Below are 19,081 nucleotides of genomic sequence, written 5' to 3'. Positions count from 1 at the left end.
GCCCAGATTTATTTATTTATCTTGTTGAATCACATCAGCGCCGTTGATTTATTCCATTTTTACCTGTGTTCTCAGAACTAAGGAAACTGGTTGTTGAAATCACAAGAAAAAAAACTGAGCTATCTTGTCCCAAACCATCATGATCAGGCCTGTATCAGTGACCAGTCTTTATGATTTATGTAACATTTAGCTCAGTGTTACGTAAAGCCTCTCCACGATGGGAGCCGTCTGCTGCATCCGGGAACAAAACTGTCCCCAACAATGGAAACAAACACGGCCACCACCGACACTCCGCTACATATAAACAGACTTGTGTCAATTTGAGCTCGTCGTTCTTGTGACCGCGTCGAGGAAAATAACATTGTTTCAATGACTGCGCTATATTTTGAATGAAATGGTTCTCCCGTCAGTCACTATGACACGGAGTCCGTCTTCTCTCTGAGCGAGCGCCGTGATTGGCTGCCGGCCGACAAGGGGGCGGGATCCGGGGCCGCGATTGGCTGGCTGGCTGTGGATGAGGGCGGGATCATTTCAGCTGCGACTGTCAAGATTGGCAAAGCTCTGGCGCTACTGCTGCGTGCAGGTAAAAGGAACAAGCGACAAAAAAAAAAAAAAAAAAAAAAAAATCAGAAAACATTTATCCTGGCAGAAAGGGAGGACTGCGATGGAAACGTGGAGCCCGTTTGAATGCGGCAGAAATCGAAAATAGAGGCATTTGAGTCGGGCGAATAAAGGCGCAACACCTCTTCGGCGTCTTGGAAGAAAGTGCCGTTGTGTCAACCATCGTTTTGGCTCCCGGGCACGCTTTGTACCGCGAGCAACTTGGACAGCTGCGTGTTTTCAAGAAGCCATCAACAAAGAATGAAAGCATTCAAACGAGGTGAGCGCTACTCGGCTCGTGTTTTTTTTTTTTTGTTTTTTTTTTTGTTTCTCCGCCGTGCACGTTTATCTCTCTCCCTCTCTCTCACACACACACACGCACACACACATATAAAGTGTCCTGTCTGCGAGCCCGTGCGTCTCTGCGCTGTTGGTTCTGCCTGGTATGCGGCGGGGGTTTTGTCGAGAGCAAATGCAGCGTGTGTGTTTGTGTTTAAATTCGGAGGGACAGCTAGCCAGCTAGTTATCTCTGGAGGCAGGCATGGTGTCCATCTGGCGGAGCGACATGCGGGAGGCTGCGCGTCCCTGCCTGCCTCCATTGTGCGCTCCAGATGGCTAATTTACACCGTTTGAATGTAACATTGTGCGTTATTTGCGTGGCTTTTGTTTATTTATTTCCGAGCGCGGGGTACGGCTACCAGTTCGGTCTTGACTGAGCGAGCTGCTGCGAATAAAAAAAGTTGATTTTTTTTTTTTCTTTTCTTTTCAACTCGGTGCTAACGGCCAGATTCAAATCCCGAGCCGTGAAGCCGCCCGTGGAGGAGTTTGGTGCACTATTTCTTTCAAACTTTATTCCCGAGACTCCGACGACGACAACAACAACAAAAGAAGCGAGCTCGTCTCCTCTCCCACACATAAGCTCTGATTTTAGGAACTTATACGTGAAAGAGGAGACATTCGTCAGCATAGAGTCGGCCACTTTGACAACCTGTGAGATAGAACATGTTGCTGATGCCACACTGGGGATTGAGGCGTGTTTTTTTTTAACCAAATCACCCCCACGGTGACTTTACTTCATTTAAATCTCAAATGTCAATGCGGTGGAGTGAAGGCACCTTTTTTTTTTTTTTTTGATGTGGTATCAGTTTTGATGTGGTTTCTTGCAGAGGCTTCAGGGGTAACTTGAAATATCTGTCAAACAAGATCTCTAGTTTTTTTGTTTTATGTTTGTTGTTTTTGGTCAGACTCACTCTCACCAAATTCATGTAATGTTTTTATGCCTCTGTCATATAAGTGAGTGGTTAGCAAAAATATTTTTGGTTAAATCTTGTCAAAATACAGCTTTTTGCTCTATGAGCAACCCTAAACCGACATGAACATACTCTAACATGATTCCACTAAAACCCTTCACTAGTTTTTTGACTTTGAGTTTTTTTTTTTTTCTTTTTTTAAGTTTCCCCTCCACATCTCTCATTTGGTCTCACACATGCCTCGTTGTCCAGGAATGCGGGATTGAAAAGCTCCGTGGAGTGCTCCAGCGGTCTTGAGCTGAGCTAGCATGAGGTGAAAACGGCCTCCTTTGCATGGTCAATAGAGTCCTGGCCCACTGGCTACTGTGATGTTGATATGCACACAATCTCCTTTGTGAAGACAGCCGCTGCCCCGGGGGTCAGGTTTCACCCAGCCCCAGAGAAAGACATTTACTGCATTCTGTGGCCCACCCCTGGGATCAGGCATGCTCCATTTTGAGGGGAGATTCCCTCCAGTGGCCAGCTGGATTTAAACACAAAGCTCAAAACACAAAGATGTTGCCAAAAAATGTTCACACCACTTTTTTTTTTCTTTCATAAAAAGAAAAGAAAGGAAAAAAAAAATAGAACCTCACTTTTAAAATTGGATTAAATCTGGAGGCTTAAAAATAACTGAAATGTTTTTTTGCACTTGTTCACTGCCAAGTGCTCGATCGGCGTCTCTGCTTACACGGCGTCTGCTATTGTGAAGAAGTAGTTTAGGTTTCATTGTGCGTCTGAAAGAAAGTGTGAATGAGTGTCTGTTCGGCCAATCACGAGAGCGGAGCTGTTACCTTACATTTTCTGTGGCGGAACGCGCGCGGAAATCATCGTTTTGGCTTTTATTTTCACTGCCCGAACACAAGTTGTGCGGTGCGACTACACTGGGGGTTATGCCAGCCTACGGACGTGGCGCAAAAACACCTGGTTTAGCAAGTGTCCCCCGTGAAGGTGACTGACATGTGGCCTCTTCTCCCTCAGCTCTGGAAGAAGAGCATCGCCCGGAGCAGGAGCACTCTTCCGCCGTGTCGGACAGCGATGACGGCTCCCCCCTCGACCTGTCGGGGAAGGGGCTCTTCGCCAAGCGCCGCCGCCGCGGGAACCTGCCCAAGGAGGCAGTGCAGATCCTCCGGAGCTGGCTGTACGAGCACCGCTTCAACGCCTACCCGTCGGAGCAGGAGAAGCTCAGCCTGTCGGGTCAGACCAACCTCTCGGTGCTGCAGGTGAGGAAGCGCCGTGTTATTTATTCATTTGTTTATTTGCTGCTGCCTTCCCAGATGTTCTCGGCACTCGCCGGAGGAAATGAAACCTGTGGCGCATGCTGGTTTCTGCATGACAGTGTTATGAGTTTTCTGCTCTAAAGTAAAGATGTATGTGCCTAGAACTTCAGTACCGTGGAGGGTTATCCATTTAAACGCAAACCCTGACAACATTTTAATGCCTCGTGTTCGATGAGCGCAGTGACCAGTTGAAAGCAAAGCAGCGATCGGACTGTACCACCGAGAACAACATTTTCCCAGCCTTCCCTTTTCACTTTGTTGCATCACGAGTAGACATATCCTCTTTCCCTCTCCACACACATGCACGCACAGACAGGCTGCTTTCGATAAGGCGTTACAGATCTGTGCGAGGCGGCGGCAGAGTTTCTTGTTGTGTAGTCAGTTCACTGGAATGCTTTTGCCTGGCTGCTCTGTGGCTCAGCATATTTGAGCTGAGACCTTCATTGCTCCCAGCTGTCTGAGCGCTCTCATCTCAGTCTCTCGCTCTTTTCTGCCCCGCGTGGAAGGCTGTCCCACTAGGGGGGTGGGTGGGTGGGTGTAAGGGAGGCCTCGAGTTGCACATGTAGAAGGGGGAAATGTGGCTGTAGAAATTAAAGGTCTCAGTTCACTCGACGGTCGAATCTGGGCAATTGAGCTTGTGCGGCTTTGAAGTTATTCTGGGCATTGCCTGATTTATGTCGGCGCAGGGACCAAAAACGGTTCCGTTTTCTTTCGGGTCAAATGTCTTTTCACTCAGGCACCATCAGTTGTGTCTGTGCCCTGACTCCCCTCCTCTCCTTTCCAGATCTGCAACTGGTTCATCAACGCGCGCCGCCGCCTGCTCCCCGACCTGCTTCGCAAGGACGGCAAAGATCCCACCAAGTTCACCATCTCCCGTAAAGTCGGCGGGAAAAACGAAGTGCACTCTCCCAACGGAGGCGGAGACAGCTCTCCCGAAAGCAACTCGTCCAGCGGCTCGTCTCAGCAGCGGCCGTCCGTCATCCGCTCCGGCCCCACCCTGGACCTGAGTCTCCTCGGGAGCACGGCGACGGCCATTCTGACGGGCGCGGGCTACCCCGGTAAGGAGGGATCGGTCCAGGCGCTGATGAAGCTGGATACGCAGAGTCTGCTGAGGGAGGCGGAGGAACAGTCGGCCTGCCTCACCGGCACGACGATAGCGGCGAGCCCCACCGGCGGCCTCTTCAACACGCCTCCCCCGACTCCTCCCGAGCTGTTCCCCACCCAGGACTTCAGCGACTTGAGGCTCCTGGTGGACGCAGCTCTGCAGAGGGCAGCGGAGCAGGAGAACCTGAAGAGACTCAAGGAAAGCCAGAGCACGCCCACGGAGTCGGTAAAGACCGAACTAGTCGAGACGCAGTGCAACGCTTACAGCAGCGACATGGGCCTGACGCCACCCCCAGAGGACGGCCAGCAAGTCATGGATCCGTGCAGAGCTCAGAGTCTGATGGAGAAGGCCATGGCTGTCCCGGTGTCGGCTGTGGCGTCCGTCAAGGCGCCACTTCCTGTGTCTTCATCACCCTCCCTACATGCTCCGGTCTTACTGTCAGCCCCGAGGATGTCTCCTCTTCCAGTGAATAAAGTCATCTGGAGTCCCTTGGAGAAGGACACTGCCAGAGCATCCAGCCCAAACCAACCTCAACTTTTCTCAGCCCATCTGCCAACCCTAATGCCAGTCTCTGCCTTAGTCTTAGGACAGCCAAATCCTCAGAAACCAGCTGCTCCTCCAGCCATCACCCCGGCTCCGTCATCCGCTTCAGTCTCGAGTTCCGTTACGTGTTCTGCAAGTGCGCCGGTGCCAGCTACAAGGCCAGTCTCAGTGCCATCGCCGGTCCTCCTGCCCGCCACCAATTGTATGTCTTCTCCAAGCCAGGATTCCTCCACGACGTCGGCTCTCGTTCCAGCCGCTCCTTCCCCGACCATGGTCTCTCACTCAGCCTCCAGAGGATTCCCCGTTCACCTGCCGTTCCACAAGCACCTCTCAGTACCGGTGACAACCCAAGTGTCGCCTGCAGCTTCGGTCACGAGCCCAGCGTCCGTCTCTGCCCAGCCATCAACCGCTGCCGCTGCCTCGTCTACGTCGGCGATAACTCCGCTTCTGGGCCTCACTTCCCACCTCGCTCCTCTCCTCCAGCCCTCCTCCGCGAGCAGCAGCAGCAGCAGCAGCAGCACCACCACCACCACCAGCAGCAGCAGCAGTTCACAGAGGAATTCGGCCGTGGTGCCCGCCGTTTGGAGCATGGTTCACGCTGACGCCAGGCAGCCCAGTTCCCTTCAAGTGGTGAACACCCCCATTACCACAGTGTGGGGCCCTCAGCACAGCCTGCACTCAGTGAGTGAAACTGTTAACTAGGAGCGGGGAACGGGATTTCATAAATCTGGACAACACTGTATATAGGAGAATGTATCTTCATCACCAGTCATTAATCCTGAGCTCACAGAGTACAGTAAAGAAACGGACACAGGGCGATTAGGAGATAAATTTTATTGTTCAATGTGCTGATTTTGACGTGTTGCTGCCACTTCTCAAAAACGAACATTCCTCAGTGCAGTGAAAACCTTTTTTTTTTTTTTTTTTGTACAAAGTTTTTTGACGCCGTTTTGAAACCTCTTTCCATTTTACAGTTTTGAACGAGGAGGAGAATATCCCTCAATTGTACAACATTTCAGTCGGTGTAATTATCAGCACCAGCAGAGGTGGCCTCTACAGTAGCAGTACTGGACTTTATTGAATGTACATAAGACGCTGATCGTCGTCGGCTGCCTGTCACACGTTCACCTCCGGGATAGAGAGAAGGACAGCGGGTTTATTTTCTTCTGTACAGCAACAACTTCATAGTCCTTCGACTAATTCAGGCTGAATTTATTTTTAAGAAACTTTTCTTTACTCCAGTACACCCTCCTTCCCTTGTTGTAGAGGAGCTGAGCTGAGTGGAAATTGATTATACTGCAGCGAGCCCGACTAAATAACCCGCATCAGTGTCTGTGCATCTCCCCCTAGCTGCCGGTCTTTTTATAACTAAGGGGGCTCAGTCGCTCTCATGAATTGTCTGTGTTCTATACACGCTCCCAATTACCCCACACATCTTTATTTGCCAATTACATTTTTTAAAATTGTATTTAAACAGCAGTATTCTCAGTGTTTTTGTCGAATATGCTCCCTGGCCCCAGCTCCAGCTCCAGCAAGGCTGTGAATGAAGGTTGCATGAGTAGCTTGGTTACCTGTCGACATCCGGCTCCTTACAGCTCTTGGAGAAACTTATTCTAAGACACAACGCCACTATCTTATATCGTGCAGAACACTTTATATGTCTCCCCACTTAATAAATTATCCTTATCTCCCTGATGATCTTGGGGCCTTAGGATTGCTCAATGTTTTTCAAAGCTGAATGTCTTATTAGTGAGAGAGGTAAAATAACTAGTAGGCTCTTGGCAAAGCAAATGTAGCACACTTAACAAGCTTTTTTGTTTTTGTACAAAATCCTCATCTGTGCTTTCCACTTTTTTTTTAGAGATGGTTTCCGTAGAGTTTTCTAATCATTCATAATGCTGTAGTTTCCATGAAACTGTGTTAGGATAAACCACAATATACAATGGCTGAACGTCACCTGGGCATCTATTAACCGTAGCAGCGTGCGCGTCGAGGGCGATGTAGACGTACGTGATTAATGCTGTAGCAAGATTGAATCTTCAGTACTGTCGCTGTCCTTTGAGCCGTGAGTTCAAACGGTTCTGTTTCGCTTGTTGTTGCAGTCAGAAGGAGGAAGTTTGATGATTGGTTGTAATACTGCTGAGCACTGACCACCACAATCATTCCCAGAAACCTTTTTTTCTGCATTCTCGTTCATGGCAGACGTGACAACTCCAACACTCGTCTTGTCATGTTTCTGCTACGTTGGTTTGTCAGTCTGCCAACGTTATTTTTTTGTTTTTTTTTGTTTTTTTGTTACAGGTACTCAGTAGACTGATGTGCATTTATACCTCAATTTACACAGGTCATGTCAGGCTTGGGTCATTCGTAGAATGCTAAGTATTAAAGTAATATTTTTATTATTCATATTACATCTTCCCACTGTGACAACACCTTATTAGCTGTGATACTGGAAGTGGCTGGGTTAGCTTTTAAATGGCGATGTTTATATTAGGTTTTAGATGCAAACTGACGCTCTCCAGTCAGAGAAGACTGATGTGATGATGCATGTAAATATTTTCAAGGTCAAGTTTTGTTTTCGTTGTATGTATTGGCATGAACTTTATCTCAAACTGTAGTTTTGTTACAGCTGAATGCATTCAGAAAGGTGTTTTTTTTTTTTTTTTTTTTTTTTTGTTTTGTGAATCATGACTGACCGTTGGCAGTATGACTGGCTGCTGTGCCTTAAACCTACGACTGAGGGATGATGTCCTTGTTTTATATAAAAACTTCTCAATAGTCTGTGCAATATACGCCTTAAACTTTAAATGTGTGTTTTGTATGAACATTTCAAAGAAATAAAAGTTCAGTTTTTTTTTTTTCATAAGTCAGATCTCTGCTGTCTTTTGTTGCCTGGGAAGATGATTCATTTTGTGAGTGACTGAGGCAAAAAGAGATGATGTTAAAGGCCCTGGAGAACATTCGTACAGTCGTCTTTATATGAGTGATGGTTTTTGGACATGATCAGCTATGTCACAAATTTCAAGCAATTTTGGCTCTTTCACTTTGGTTTCCAGACATTGTTGGAGTTTTTCCTTAATGGATCAATTGGGGGGGGGGGGGAATCCAGCTTACAGTGCAAACTGTAATTTATACTTGTACATCACTTTGGCTCGCCCTGTAAAAGCACCTCCCAAACACTAGTCGGCGCTGTGTCAGGCTAATTTTTGTTTCTGTTTTTTGCTGACGATGACTCACCTTTTTAAATGTTTGTACCTTCACACAACCTCTGTTAACCTTTCCTCTTTGTGTTCCATCTTTATTGATCCAAAACGAGCGGAAAATTGTGGAGATGGAGAAGCAGCCGGAAATACTGAGGCGGAAACCAAGCGGACCAATCGCAGCTCTTTGCGGTCTGCGATGCCACAACCTGTAGTTGATAGTTGATTTTCCGATTTATCAAACTAATGTGGAAGCATAAACCAACTATTATTCAGCTGCTAAAGCGAAGTACAGCTGAGTGTAAAAGTTTGCATTAACTTTATGAGTGGTCTTCTCAGATTTCAGTTTTGGCTGAATTGGCGACACCTGTGGTGACTGGTGGTACTACTGCAAATGAGGGCTAATGCTAAAAGTCAGAATTGTAGCAGCAAAGGAAATGATTATTTTAAGAAAGAGGTCAGATAATGTTATCCTTTTTTTCTTTTTTCTGTGGTGAACCTTAACCACATTTCACAATTTGAGCTTGTCAACAACTCACTGTGGCTGCTCTTTATTCGCAAAGTCTCTGAGTAAAAAAGTATGATACTTCCTGTAATATTTCTAACTTGACCCCAAAAATGACAGACGCATTTTGATTGGCAGCCCTCTGACAAGCTTTTTTTGTTTGTGTGACTACTTCTTGGTAAAATCGTCATGTTTTTGACCCCAGTTTGACGCTATCAGTGTGAAACTGCATTTGTAGTAAATGTTCAGTTTGTATTGGAAGCAGCCTCTGAATCCATCAACTATCATCTGAAAACAACGTTCTGTATTTATTTCAAGATATTAGATTATATTAGAAGTATAGTTTTTTTGTAAATGTCCCAGATGCACATTGCAAAATATATAAATGTTCTAATAACTCGTCAGAGAGTTGTAGGTCCAGTCACCACTGTGTGTTATCAGCAATGGATAGTGATTTATTTGTGTGAAAACCGTCAACAATCCCACTGTGATATGATTTTAAAGGTCCAATGTGTACGCTTTAGTGGCATCTAGTGGTAAATTTGTATATTGCAACCACCACCACTGTAACTCTCTTTCACTCCTCTCTGTCGTCCCTTTCCAAGCACTCAGGAAAATCTTAAGTGGATGCCAGTTCAGCATCGACGTGAGAAACATCCTCTCTCACGTCAGTCTCCGTGGAAGCAGATGTAAATATGAACAACTCATTTTAAGCCAGCATTAACACAACATTACACATTTGCAGCTGATTATACATCAAACAGAAAATGGTATGAACATTGCTGCTAAAAGCTCTCCACAGATCCTACACAGTGGTCTTTTGTATCCTGAATATTTAATATAGTGGATAAATTGCTGCACTTTTAAAGCACAATTTTCAAGGTTCTTTGATATTAAATGTTGTAGTGAGTAATGTGTAAATGATCTCTCTCGTAAGAGCGTGTATCAGGAAATATTTTTTATTTTTTTATAACTGTATAAAAGTTACAAATTTTTGGTGGACGCAGAGAATTTAATTTATTTAAATGACTTCCAAATGCAGATTAAAAACACGTCAGCATATCAAAAACAAATATTTTATTTTCCTGGCAAGCACGAGACTCCACTCATGTTAGTCAAATGCGACCATAAATTTGTGGCAGTGAATATTTATTAAATTATCATTGTGAGGTGATGTAGATGAAAGGACAATGGACTGGAAAGTAAACCAAGTGGGTTATTTAAGTGAGTTAATTAATATGTTGTAATATGTATGTTCTTGCATTCAGGTGCGTAATATGAACTACAGTATGCTGGTTTGGTGCTTTGAGTATCTAAATTATAGGGCCTACTTTAAATACGGTACAATCATATGAGAAAAATAAACATCCCAAACAAACATCTACACTTACTTTATTTGCCTGAGCAGTTTCAAGACCTTCCACAACAGAGACATACTAGATCTTTCCGGGGAAAATGCACAACCACCTTATGGTAGGAAGGCAACACCAATACCAACCATTTCATCCAACAGACATTCTCGCCACATTTGATTGTCAAAGTAATCACAGAATGAATTTTTATATTTTTAGAAGGAGCCGTTGCGGTGCTTGTGCAGGCGTGGCGGCTAACTGGCAGGAAGAGGTAAACATGGCCCCGTACTTTATATAACACTCAATCCGGAAGTCCAAACTGCCCCCCACGCGCACACATACACACTGGTGTTTAATCTGTCTCCAAAGTCAAACCGGGATCCTTCCAAATACCAGACGATCTGGTGGAAAAGTTGGTGGAAAAAGCTGCACTAGACTCGTAGCTATGAGATTCAAAGACTGGGACACGCATCTCTTCGCGGTTTATACGAATCTGCAACGATGATAAAAACTGAAAAGTGGCGCGTCCCAAATGAATCCCAACATTCTACCTTCGACGAACATGTAAAATGTAAAACAATTTACTTTTGCCCTTTATTTAAAAAAACCCTCATATACAGTATTCTTATATGAAATCCTACATTACATGAATTCCTCCTCCACAAAGATAGGAGCCTGGGATGGATTTGAGGTGTAGTATGTGTGCTTGTGGCGGGAGGAGGGGGCGTGGGGGGGGGAGGAGAGACAGAGGCAGAGTCGTTTTCTCCCTCTACTCGTCGTCCTTGTCTTTGGCGCCGTGTTTGAGGATGCGGGTGAACTCCGCGTAGTTGAAGTTGCCCTTCTTGTCGATGGGCGCCTCGCGGAACAGCTCGTCCACCTCTTCGTCTGTGAAGCGATCGCCCATGGTGGTCAGCAGCTCTCTCAGGTGGTCCTCGTGGATCACGCCTTGGATGCAGGCAAGAGATGTTGAGGGGAGAGGGAAATAAATGTTGATTGTGTTCAGTGTGTGTGTGTGTATTTTGACTCACCAGACCCCTCCTCGTCGAAGCAGGCAAAGGCGTTGCGGATGACGTCCTCGGGGTCTGTCCCGTTGAGCCTCTCTCCAAACATGGTGAGGAACATGGTGAAGTTAATGGGCCCTGGTGCTTCGCTCATCATCCCTTCCAGGTATTCATCAGAGGGGTTCTTACCTGAGGTACAGTAATATTGCCATATGTGATTGTTCTTAGAAGGTACTGTACCAGGAAGTACAACATATATTTATAGAAAGTTCAGTGGGTTAGAGCCGGGCTCTTCAACGTTTTCAGTTTGGAAAATGTCTAACCAACCAAAGATTTTTCAACCCCCCTGCAATATCTCTGTGGACCCCCTAGGGGTCGCGGACCCCCTGTTGTCCTGAATTCAAGTATTCAAGGATTTTTGTCAGTCGCAACCATACAGAAGCATGAGACAAAAACAAATTTTGCACTTTCTTTATCAAACAGTGTAGATAAAGAATAAAATGAAGTGACGAATAAAAACAGGAACATAGTCTCATGAATTTGTGCACATTTGTGCAAAAGAGCATGAGTTTGTGCAATTCACACAGCTCCACCAGAATAAAGAAGTTAGATAAAGCTGCTGTCATAAAGAATCTACAATTTCTGAAACAGGAAGGCTTCACACACAGATTTATGCTACTGCCACCCCTAAAAATAAGAACAGAATATTTGTTTGTTTTTTAAGAGGTTTGTTAGAATGACGTTGTCTCTTAAGCAGGGTTGACCTTCATATCTCTAAATTTGTCTTGCACTTATTGTTCCTACCTCATCTTCTCATTTAAATGCAATTTATTTTCTTTATTTTTTTAAACCAGATGATAGCTTTGTGACACAGTAGTTTGACAGTAAGGCACCCCTAAATCTCTGACCCTAGAACTGGCCCTGGTGGACGCCAACATGTGTCAATATGTGTGAAAAAGGGTCACGATCTCCACTTAGTTTCCTGGGACATGACACAGAACATTAAGATGCTGCTGTGCATTTGACCTTTTGGATATAAAGGATATAAGTCACTTCCTCTTTGTACCCTATTGGACTTTTCTGTGAAATGTAGTGATAGTTTGCAAATTAACTGACCGTGGGCAAAAGCGTGTTTCCTGTGATAACAGTAACATTTGTCGTTTGACCCCTAAACTCCAATCAGGTTCTCAAGGCATTATCAAGATATTGTGACATTGATAATAACACAGACACATGCAGATTTGCAGCCATGTCCGTCACTGGCACAAAGAAATAATAAATAAGACGTCATGAAAGGACACAGGGACTATTTAAATTCCACATTCAATCAATGGATATAAAGTAAAACAAACATATGACTGATATAACCACAAGTCTGCATAGCAACACTTGTGGTTATATCTAAAAAAAAAAAAAGAACAGACTTATATCTAAAGATAGATTTATTATAGGGACTTTCCAGTAATGTAGTACCGTGCTTCCAGATAGATGGGAAACACACGACACGAGACGATAATCTCTATGCCTGATAACTTCATTAGTTCTTCTAGTTAGTTTCCTTTTTTTTCAGTCTCCAAAGTCTAAAGTAAAGTAACTGAAAATTTATTCAACCATATGTTCACTGATTGAATATTGCTCTCCATGATGTGTAAACTAAAATGCGTCCCTGTAAAAGGACGTTTCTGCTTTTGAACCTCGCATACATAAAACCTGAGATCAACAACGCCGTTTACCCAGAGAGGCCAGCATATCGTGCAGATCCTCCTTGTCGATGAAGCCGTCTCTGTTCTGGTCGATCATGTTGAACGCCTCTTTGAACTCCTGGATCTGCGACTGGTCGAACATGGCGAAGACATTGGAGGTGGCCCTCTGGGGGCGCTTCTTGGTGGTCTTTCCCTTGGCACGTTTGCTGGACATGGTGGCGGCTGGTTCTGGACCTGGGCACAGAGGGTATCTACAGTTCAGATAAAACCAGGCTGATGCTACGGTTAAAGAAAGGTTTGATGCATCGCTTGTTAACACAGCCTGAAACGAATACAAAAAAATGCAGCGCCGACACATATGGGGAAGCTCTTTTATATTTTCTCTTCAGTTTGATTGTTGTAGGTGAATCGTTTTCTCCTCCTAGAGAGAGAAGCACGTGATCTGTAAATGTCGGGAACTGTGATGGGTGTGAAAATGACATGTCTCCACAGTGCACACACACACACACACACACACACACACACACACACACACTGCAGCTAGCTCCACATCCTTCCAGAATTAAACCTGTCACTCATGTCCAGGTCTTCAAGGATTTGTCATTTGTGCGTGTGTGTGTGTTTTTGTGTGAATGTGTTGCGCCATTGTGATACACCCAGTGGTTAGTAACCGACAGAAGATGCAGGGACAGGCTGGTTTGAGCAGACGGCAGCAGGTGACTGTGGCTAATGAGTCACACAGAACTATGACATCATGTGTGAACGCTGCTTGTTACTTACACATCAGTCACCGTGACAAGACCGCGCCCGCGTTCACGCCGCTTTTTAGGACGTCATTTGTTATTTTCGCATTGAAAGTCAAAATGACAGCTGATATACCGCGTATAAAGATAGGAGATACGGTACAGTGTTTACAAAACATCCAATAAAATGACGTCCTTATCCTTAATCCAAAGTGCCGTTTCTGAAACATGTTTAGTAAAGACAGTATTGCTCTTAAATTCTCTTTAAAGTTTGAAAAACGCTGGGTTAAAAACTAATTTAAAAAATAAAAAATGAATTCTTAATATTTCCTTGCATGAATCTGTTAATATGTTTAATGGTAGCATTTAGTACATATCTGAGTAACATAAAAGTATATAATTATCAATAATTCAGTCGCCCTTGGTTTATTAATGCACTACAAAATAGACATATACAAGAGTATTTCTGCATTTCGGTGTGTAAATATACATCTATTATTCAATCTATAATAATCTATAATTTATTTGATTGCATACTACAGTATTGGAAGTATAGGTGTGAACTTCAATAACTTTACTGTCCTATATCTCCAAGTCTGTATAACGCTGTCTTCCCATTTAACAGCCTGGAGCAGCCCTTCATATCTGTGTCTGCTGCCTCTGTGCTGCATGTATGATTCATGAAGGCCTCACAGAATAGCTCCTGACGGCAGGTTTGCCTATCTACACCGTCATTTATCTCCCCTTACTGAGCATAAAGCCTCTTTCTCTGCTCATTTCTATACAAATAAATGCAGCGGCGGTGGAATTCGAAGTTTTACTGCCGATGCAAATCAGCACGGTCGGCCTCGGCGCCCTCCGAAGGTTATGATCTTAATAAATAACGTGACCGTCCGGAGCAGCTTTCGACACGGAGACGTTAAATCCGCGCGCACGGTGGCCTGTCTCATCTTCACCACAGACACATGCCGGATTAGCCTTTCCTTTCGTTCAGCTACTGTTTGGCTGCTGCCGTCCCTTCGTGTGCCAGAAATGAAAGAAGAAATCTGGAAGGTGTGTGCTGTTGGCACCGGTCCTTTCCATTCTCCTTCTCGCAGGCAGTGAGGAAGCTGGAAACAAAACAGTGCCTAGCTGCACTTCTAGATTTCAAGAGCAGAGGAATTCCTCAATCTGATTAGGGCCTCTCTTGTCCACTTAAAACCTTTGCGGGCATTTAAATAGTCCTATCAGTGACATGTAATTATCGGCATTGTGCATTCTTGTTTGGCTCCAGTGATATAGGAGGACACAGTCTAACGGGAGAGGCTGATCAGCGATTAGCCCCAGCATCAATACCTCTGTTTGGACTCCGGACGGTCTTTGACAATGTGTTTATTTCATGACGTTTCAAGGTCCAAGAAAAGAATACCACATTTCCTTTTCCACTAGAGCCGCCGGTGCCTTAGCAACAGTTAAAATCTTCTGCATCCTGCTCAGAGTGAATCAACAATGATTCACAGAGAGGCTGAGAACAACTATTTTTGACCTCGGCAGTGGAAGCGTTTGGCTGACGCGTCTCAGCTTGGCTTGTACAGACAATTGTATCTGTTCTCTGGCCACCACGGCTCCTCTGTGGATCCTTTTATCCACTGGGAGGGGAGGGGGGATGAAAAAGCTCCTCTGTCTCTCTGTCCAGCGAGTACAGACGCACACTTTGATATCGCCAAACGGGCTGTCATCGGCCAGCCTTATTTCGGGTCGCGTAGGTCGCTTCTGCTGGAGTGAGGACTGAGAGGCCAGCGGTCAGGAATTCCGAAAGCAAACACAGTGAGGAGGAATGTAAGATCTCATCACCTATAAAAAGACAAATGCCGGCGGTGCACTGTAGGTTGTATGTGTGTGCGTTAAGAGTGCGTGACCGTGGCACACCTAAATGGGTCAGCTGCATTCAGGAATTCCTCTGCCTAATGTGCCGTAGAGATGAGATGGACGCATTTGTACATTTCCACTGTTCATGCACACGTACACACAGACACAGGTCCAAGATAAATATAGTTTATAAGTTTGGCTACGCCTTGATCAATTGATAAAAAGTTCCATTGTTGCTTATCTGCTACCTTTAATCAAAGATCCACTTCAAAAGCTCCCTGTAACTCTATCCTCCCCCTCACTCTAAGCACTGACAGTTCAGCACTGTGTCACTGAAGGCAGAGAATTCACATCATCCACTCAAAACACACAGTTTAAGAGCACGCTGATGTTACGTAGCCATATTTGTGCATGCCAGAGGGAAGAAAACGTTTAGGGCAGCTTCCTTCTTACCTTGGCTTCAGGTAGAAATTATCTGGGAGTTCTTCAAACTCCTTTTGTGTGGTCCCGACACAGCAGTGGGAAGGGAAGCAGGCAGTCCTACTGAAAAGTTTGCTTAAAGAATCAGACTCCCGGTGGGCCCCTCCCCTTTCCATCCCGGCCAATGGAAAGAGCGGCCCGTCCCGTACAAAGACATCCCAGGCCAGGCCATTTCTCCATACAAGGCAAAAGAATGCACGGGCTGCAGCCTGCTACTGCCGCGGCCGCCGCTCGGGATGTTTGGGGAAAAGGCAGAAATGACAGGAACCACGATAAGGCTGCCTTATTTAGAGAAAAGGGCCTAAACATTTAGAGGCTCTGTGTGGTGGAGAGTGGAAACATGAGAGAGAGGGAGTCGTGAGCAGATGCAGAGCAGCGATTCGGTCGCAGGGCTACGGGCTTCCTTAAATAGGCAGCGTGGCCAGTCATTACTGGAGAAACATCTTAAATTATGTCATCAAGGAAATGTCTTTTTTTGGGTTTGTCACCCCATGACGTTCTATCAACAAAGTGTGCAAAAAAAAAAGCCCTTTAGAAAATAAGTGCATTAAAGTCTTTGTTCTGATGGAGAGCTATTTACTCCAGCAAAGCTGCTGTTTCCATCACATTTTTGGGAAGGTATTAAATACTGTCTGGACAAAATAAATCCCTTTGTAGCATCTTCATTTCCTTAACAGGGCAGTGCATGGTACAGTTTTTTGAGTGTGGCATGCACATACAGTCATACCCCTGGCAAATTGTGACTTAGTTACAAGTTAGTTATAAGTTACTTTTATTCAACCAGCAAGTTGTTGTTGTTTTTTTCACTGGAAATGATACAACAAAAAAGTCCAAAATGATTCATTCCCTTTGCAAACTGTCACAGTCACAGCATGGGAAAATCCACAGTTCTATATCATTACAAATAGTCTGAGCTGTTCTAAAACATCCTTATTACACTGATTCATTGGCTGCATTAATCACCTCAACATGTAAAAAAAAAAAAACAGCAGCTCTCTGCTGTTGGTTTGTGGACAAAGGAGCTCACTGAGGACCTGCGGCTGCACATTATGGCTGCTCACAAGTCAGGGAAGGGCTACGTCTAAATGTTCCCAAGTTCCAGTGGCTACAGTGCAAAGTATTATCAAAAGGTCACACCTGTGCTGGCTAGGAGGGTAGTGAGAGAGGTGAAAACGAATCTAAGGATCGTTGCCAAATCTGCACAAAGAAGGAGACTTGTGTTGTTCTATTTTATGGTCAGATGAAACAAAAATGTAGTTGTCTGCCCACAATCATGTAGAGTAAGAACACCATCTCCACTGTCAAAAAGGCGGTAGGAACCAAATGCTTTGGGGTGTTTTTGGACCAGGGAACCTAATCACAGTAAATGGGACCATGAAAAAAAAAAAGAGGACTACATCAAGATGGTTAGGAAACAAATACATTAAGGTTCTGCAGTGGCCCAGTCAGAGTCCTGACTTGAATCCAATTGAGAATCTGTGGCGCGGGGCTAAAGATCAGGGTGATGGCAAAGAGACCCACCCACCTGAAAGAGTTGAAGGTCATCACAAAAGACAAAAAACAGAAAACAGCAGTGGAGACCTGCAAAAAGATGGTCAGCAATTACAGGATGTGGTTGATTGCTGTAATAGCTGTAATAATGGCTTTTCTATCGAACTGAAAAGGGTATGTATAATTAAATACATGCTACTTTTTGTTCTGATGTAAATAAAAGCTCAGTATGATCTTATTATGGTTTGGGAGAAACCTGTGTCATTTCCAATCAAGAAGAAAAAAAATGCTGATTGAATAAAAGTGACAGTATTGACTTTTGTGTATATGTAGCTGAAAACCCTACACATGTAGTTTATGGAATGAAGTTAATAAAAGGAGAATATATTTCTGTATTTGGGTTCCATTGGAGCATAGTTTCAAGGCTAAGTGTGGAGGCTTCTGTTTTAAATGAAGTCATGTGTGAGTGCAGTGACGCCCTCTGCTGGGCCAAAGTAGTGTTCACTGCTGAAAGCCATTTTACAACAGATGAGGGCAAAAAGTCTTCCCAGTGAACTGTAATAATACTGTTACTAGACTATATTTGTGTCTCATACTGCAATAGAAATGTCAGAGTTTTTTTTAACTTCGTTTTGTTGGCAGGACCAACACATAGAATCGGTCTGTCTAGATGTGATAAAAGACTTTTTTTTGTGTGTGTGACATGTTTCATTGAAAAAGTGAATTAATTGTGCCTTGTATAATGTTTAATATTGATTTTGATTACACACGTGGATTTGAATTTAACTTTACACTGTTTACATTTGCCAGCAGGCAACAAGTTATTAATGGAATATTCACAGATTTAATAGAATAAATATTAAACTTAGATAGACTTTAATGATCCACAAGGAGAAATTGCTTGGTCACAGTAACTTATTTGCACATAAAAGAAACACTAGTAAAAAGAACCACAAGTAAAAAGAAAGATAAAATAAATTAATATTAAAATATAATAAAAAATAAATAAAATAGAAAATAGTGTAAGCAAAAAAAAAAGTTAAAACATGCTGATGCCTGCGTACTTTTAATAATCATAAATGGTAAGACATCACCACCACTCTGTGTCTTTATAAAGCAGAAAGATTCTAACAGCAAAGTAACCGAGTAACAAGGTCAGACATCAGGGAGGAACGTATGATCCCTCATAGATTTAGTGCATTTAGTCAACTGTGTACAATACCTATTGATGCAAGAAACTGCACCTCTTACAATACATCTAGTCTCCACCTAAGGGCTGGCTTCTGAATAATCAAACATGTGAATGTCATTAGCTGCCTCTGCCCTATAGTCTGCATCTTATTTGTCTATTGCTCTGTTTATATTGTCATCTATTGTTTTGGTTTCTGTATTTGTTTTAGCTTTGAGTCAGCTGGATGGCTAACGCCTAGGTTTTAGTGATGAATGACTCTTTTTGTTTTGTAATTTTAACATTTTTTTCCATTCACAGATATGATAATAGTTCTTACAACATCTTCCCAAAAGGACTATAGGTGATTAATGGTAAGCTGATTAATGCTCAATATCCTTTTTAAATAAATAAATAAAGTAAAATGAAATGAAAGGAAAATATAAAAAGGAATGATAGTCAGACGCAGTAGTGTCCATTAACATGGATAACGTGGCGTTAACTGTTACAGAAAAGTGACCTGTTGTACAGTGCTTTTGTAAAGTTCTGAGTTAGTCTAAATTGTCATTACATTACAAAAATCCTAAAGATCATCATTGAAAGCTTTGTTCGTGGGATAGTCATACTGTATGGCGGTGGGTTGCACCCCTTGCTGTGGGTAACACATGAATAATGTGGACTTGGATATGTTATAGGCAGAGGTAGGGTTATTATACAGTATACATCACTTACACTATACTATAATATAATATAATATAATATAATATAATATA

The 19,081-nt window shown here is 43.8% G+C and overlaps 2 protein-coding genes across 2 annotated transcripts; one reads left to right on the top strand and one right to left on the bottom strand.

Moving 5' to 3' along the window:
• Positions 1 to 60: 60 nt before the first annotated feature.
• Positions 61 to 7,677, top strand: LOC125007422 (mucin-5AC-like). Its single transcript, XM_047584252.1, has 3 exons — positions 61 to 880; positions 2,871 to 3,112; positions 3,954 to 7,677. The coding sequence occupies exons 1-3, from the start codon at positions 862 to 864 to the stop codon at positions 5,517 to 5,519; spliced, it is 1,827 nt and encodes a 608-aa protein (XP_047440208.1). The 5' UTR covers positions 61 to 861; the 3' UTR covers positions 5,520 to 7,677.
• A 1,778-nt stretch (positions 7,678 to 9,455) lies between these two features.
• Positions 9,456 to 15,788, bottom strand: myl9b (myosin, light chain 9b, regulatory). The gene is made up of 4 exons (XM_047583128.1): positions 15,623 to 15,788; positions 12,609 to 12,812; positions 10,903 to 11,064; positions 9,456 to 10,819 (listed from the first exon to the last, which is right to left on the bottom strand). The coding sequence occupies exons 2-4, from the start codon at positions 12,790 to 12,792 to the stop codon at positions 10,644 to 10,646; spliced, it is 522 nt and encodes a 173-aa protein (XP_047439084.1). The 5' UTR covers positions 12,793 to 12,812; positions 15,623 to 15,788; the 3' UTR covers positions 9,456 to 10,643.
• Between the last annotated feature and the right edge of the window lie 3,293 nt (positions 15,789 to 19,081).

Source organism: Mugil cephalus, chromosome 4 (genome assembly GCF_022458985.1).
Source record: "Mugil cephalus isolate CIBA_MC_2020 chromosome 4, CIBA_Mcephalus_1.1, whole genome shotgun sequence".
In the NCBI taxonomy this organism is placed as follows: domain Eukaryota; kingdom Metazoa; phylum Chordata; class Actinopteri; order Mugiliformes; family Mugilidae; genus Mugil; species Mugil cephalus.
The sequence above is the reverse complement of the archived record's forward strand: the minus strand, read 5'-3'. Positions and strand labels throughout refer to the sequence as shown.

Excerpts from the sequence above, each read along its gene's own strand:
- LOC125007422 (XM_047584252.1), top strand. Across the intron at positions 3,113-3,953 it reads CCAACCTCTCGGTGCTGCAG|ATCTGCAACTGGTTCATCAA; the intron begins GTGAGGAAGCGC and ends TCTCCTTTCCAG.
- myl9b (XM_047583128.1), bottom strand. The coding sequence starts at position 12,792 with ATGTCCAGCAAACGTGCCAAGGGAAAGACCACCAAGAAGCGCCCCCAG. Across the intron at positions 11,065-12,608 it reads CGATATGCTGGCCTCTCTGG|GTAAGAACCCCTCTGATGAA; the intron begins GTAAACGGCGTT and ends ACTGTACCTCAG. Across the intron at positions 10,820-10,902 it reads CTTCGACGAGGAGGGGTCTG|GCGTGATCCACGAGGACCAC; the intron begins GTGAGTCAAAAT and ends CCTGCATCCAAG.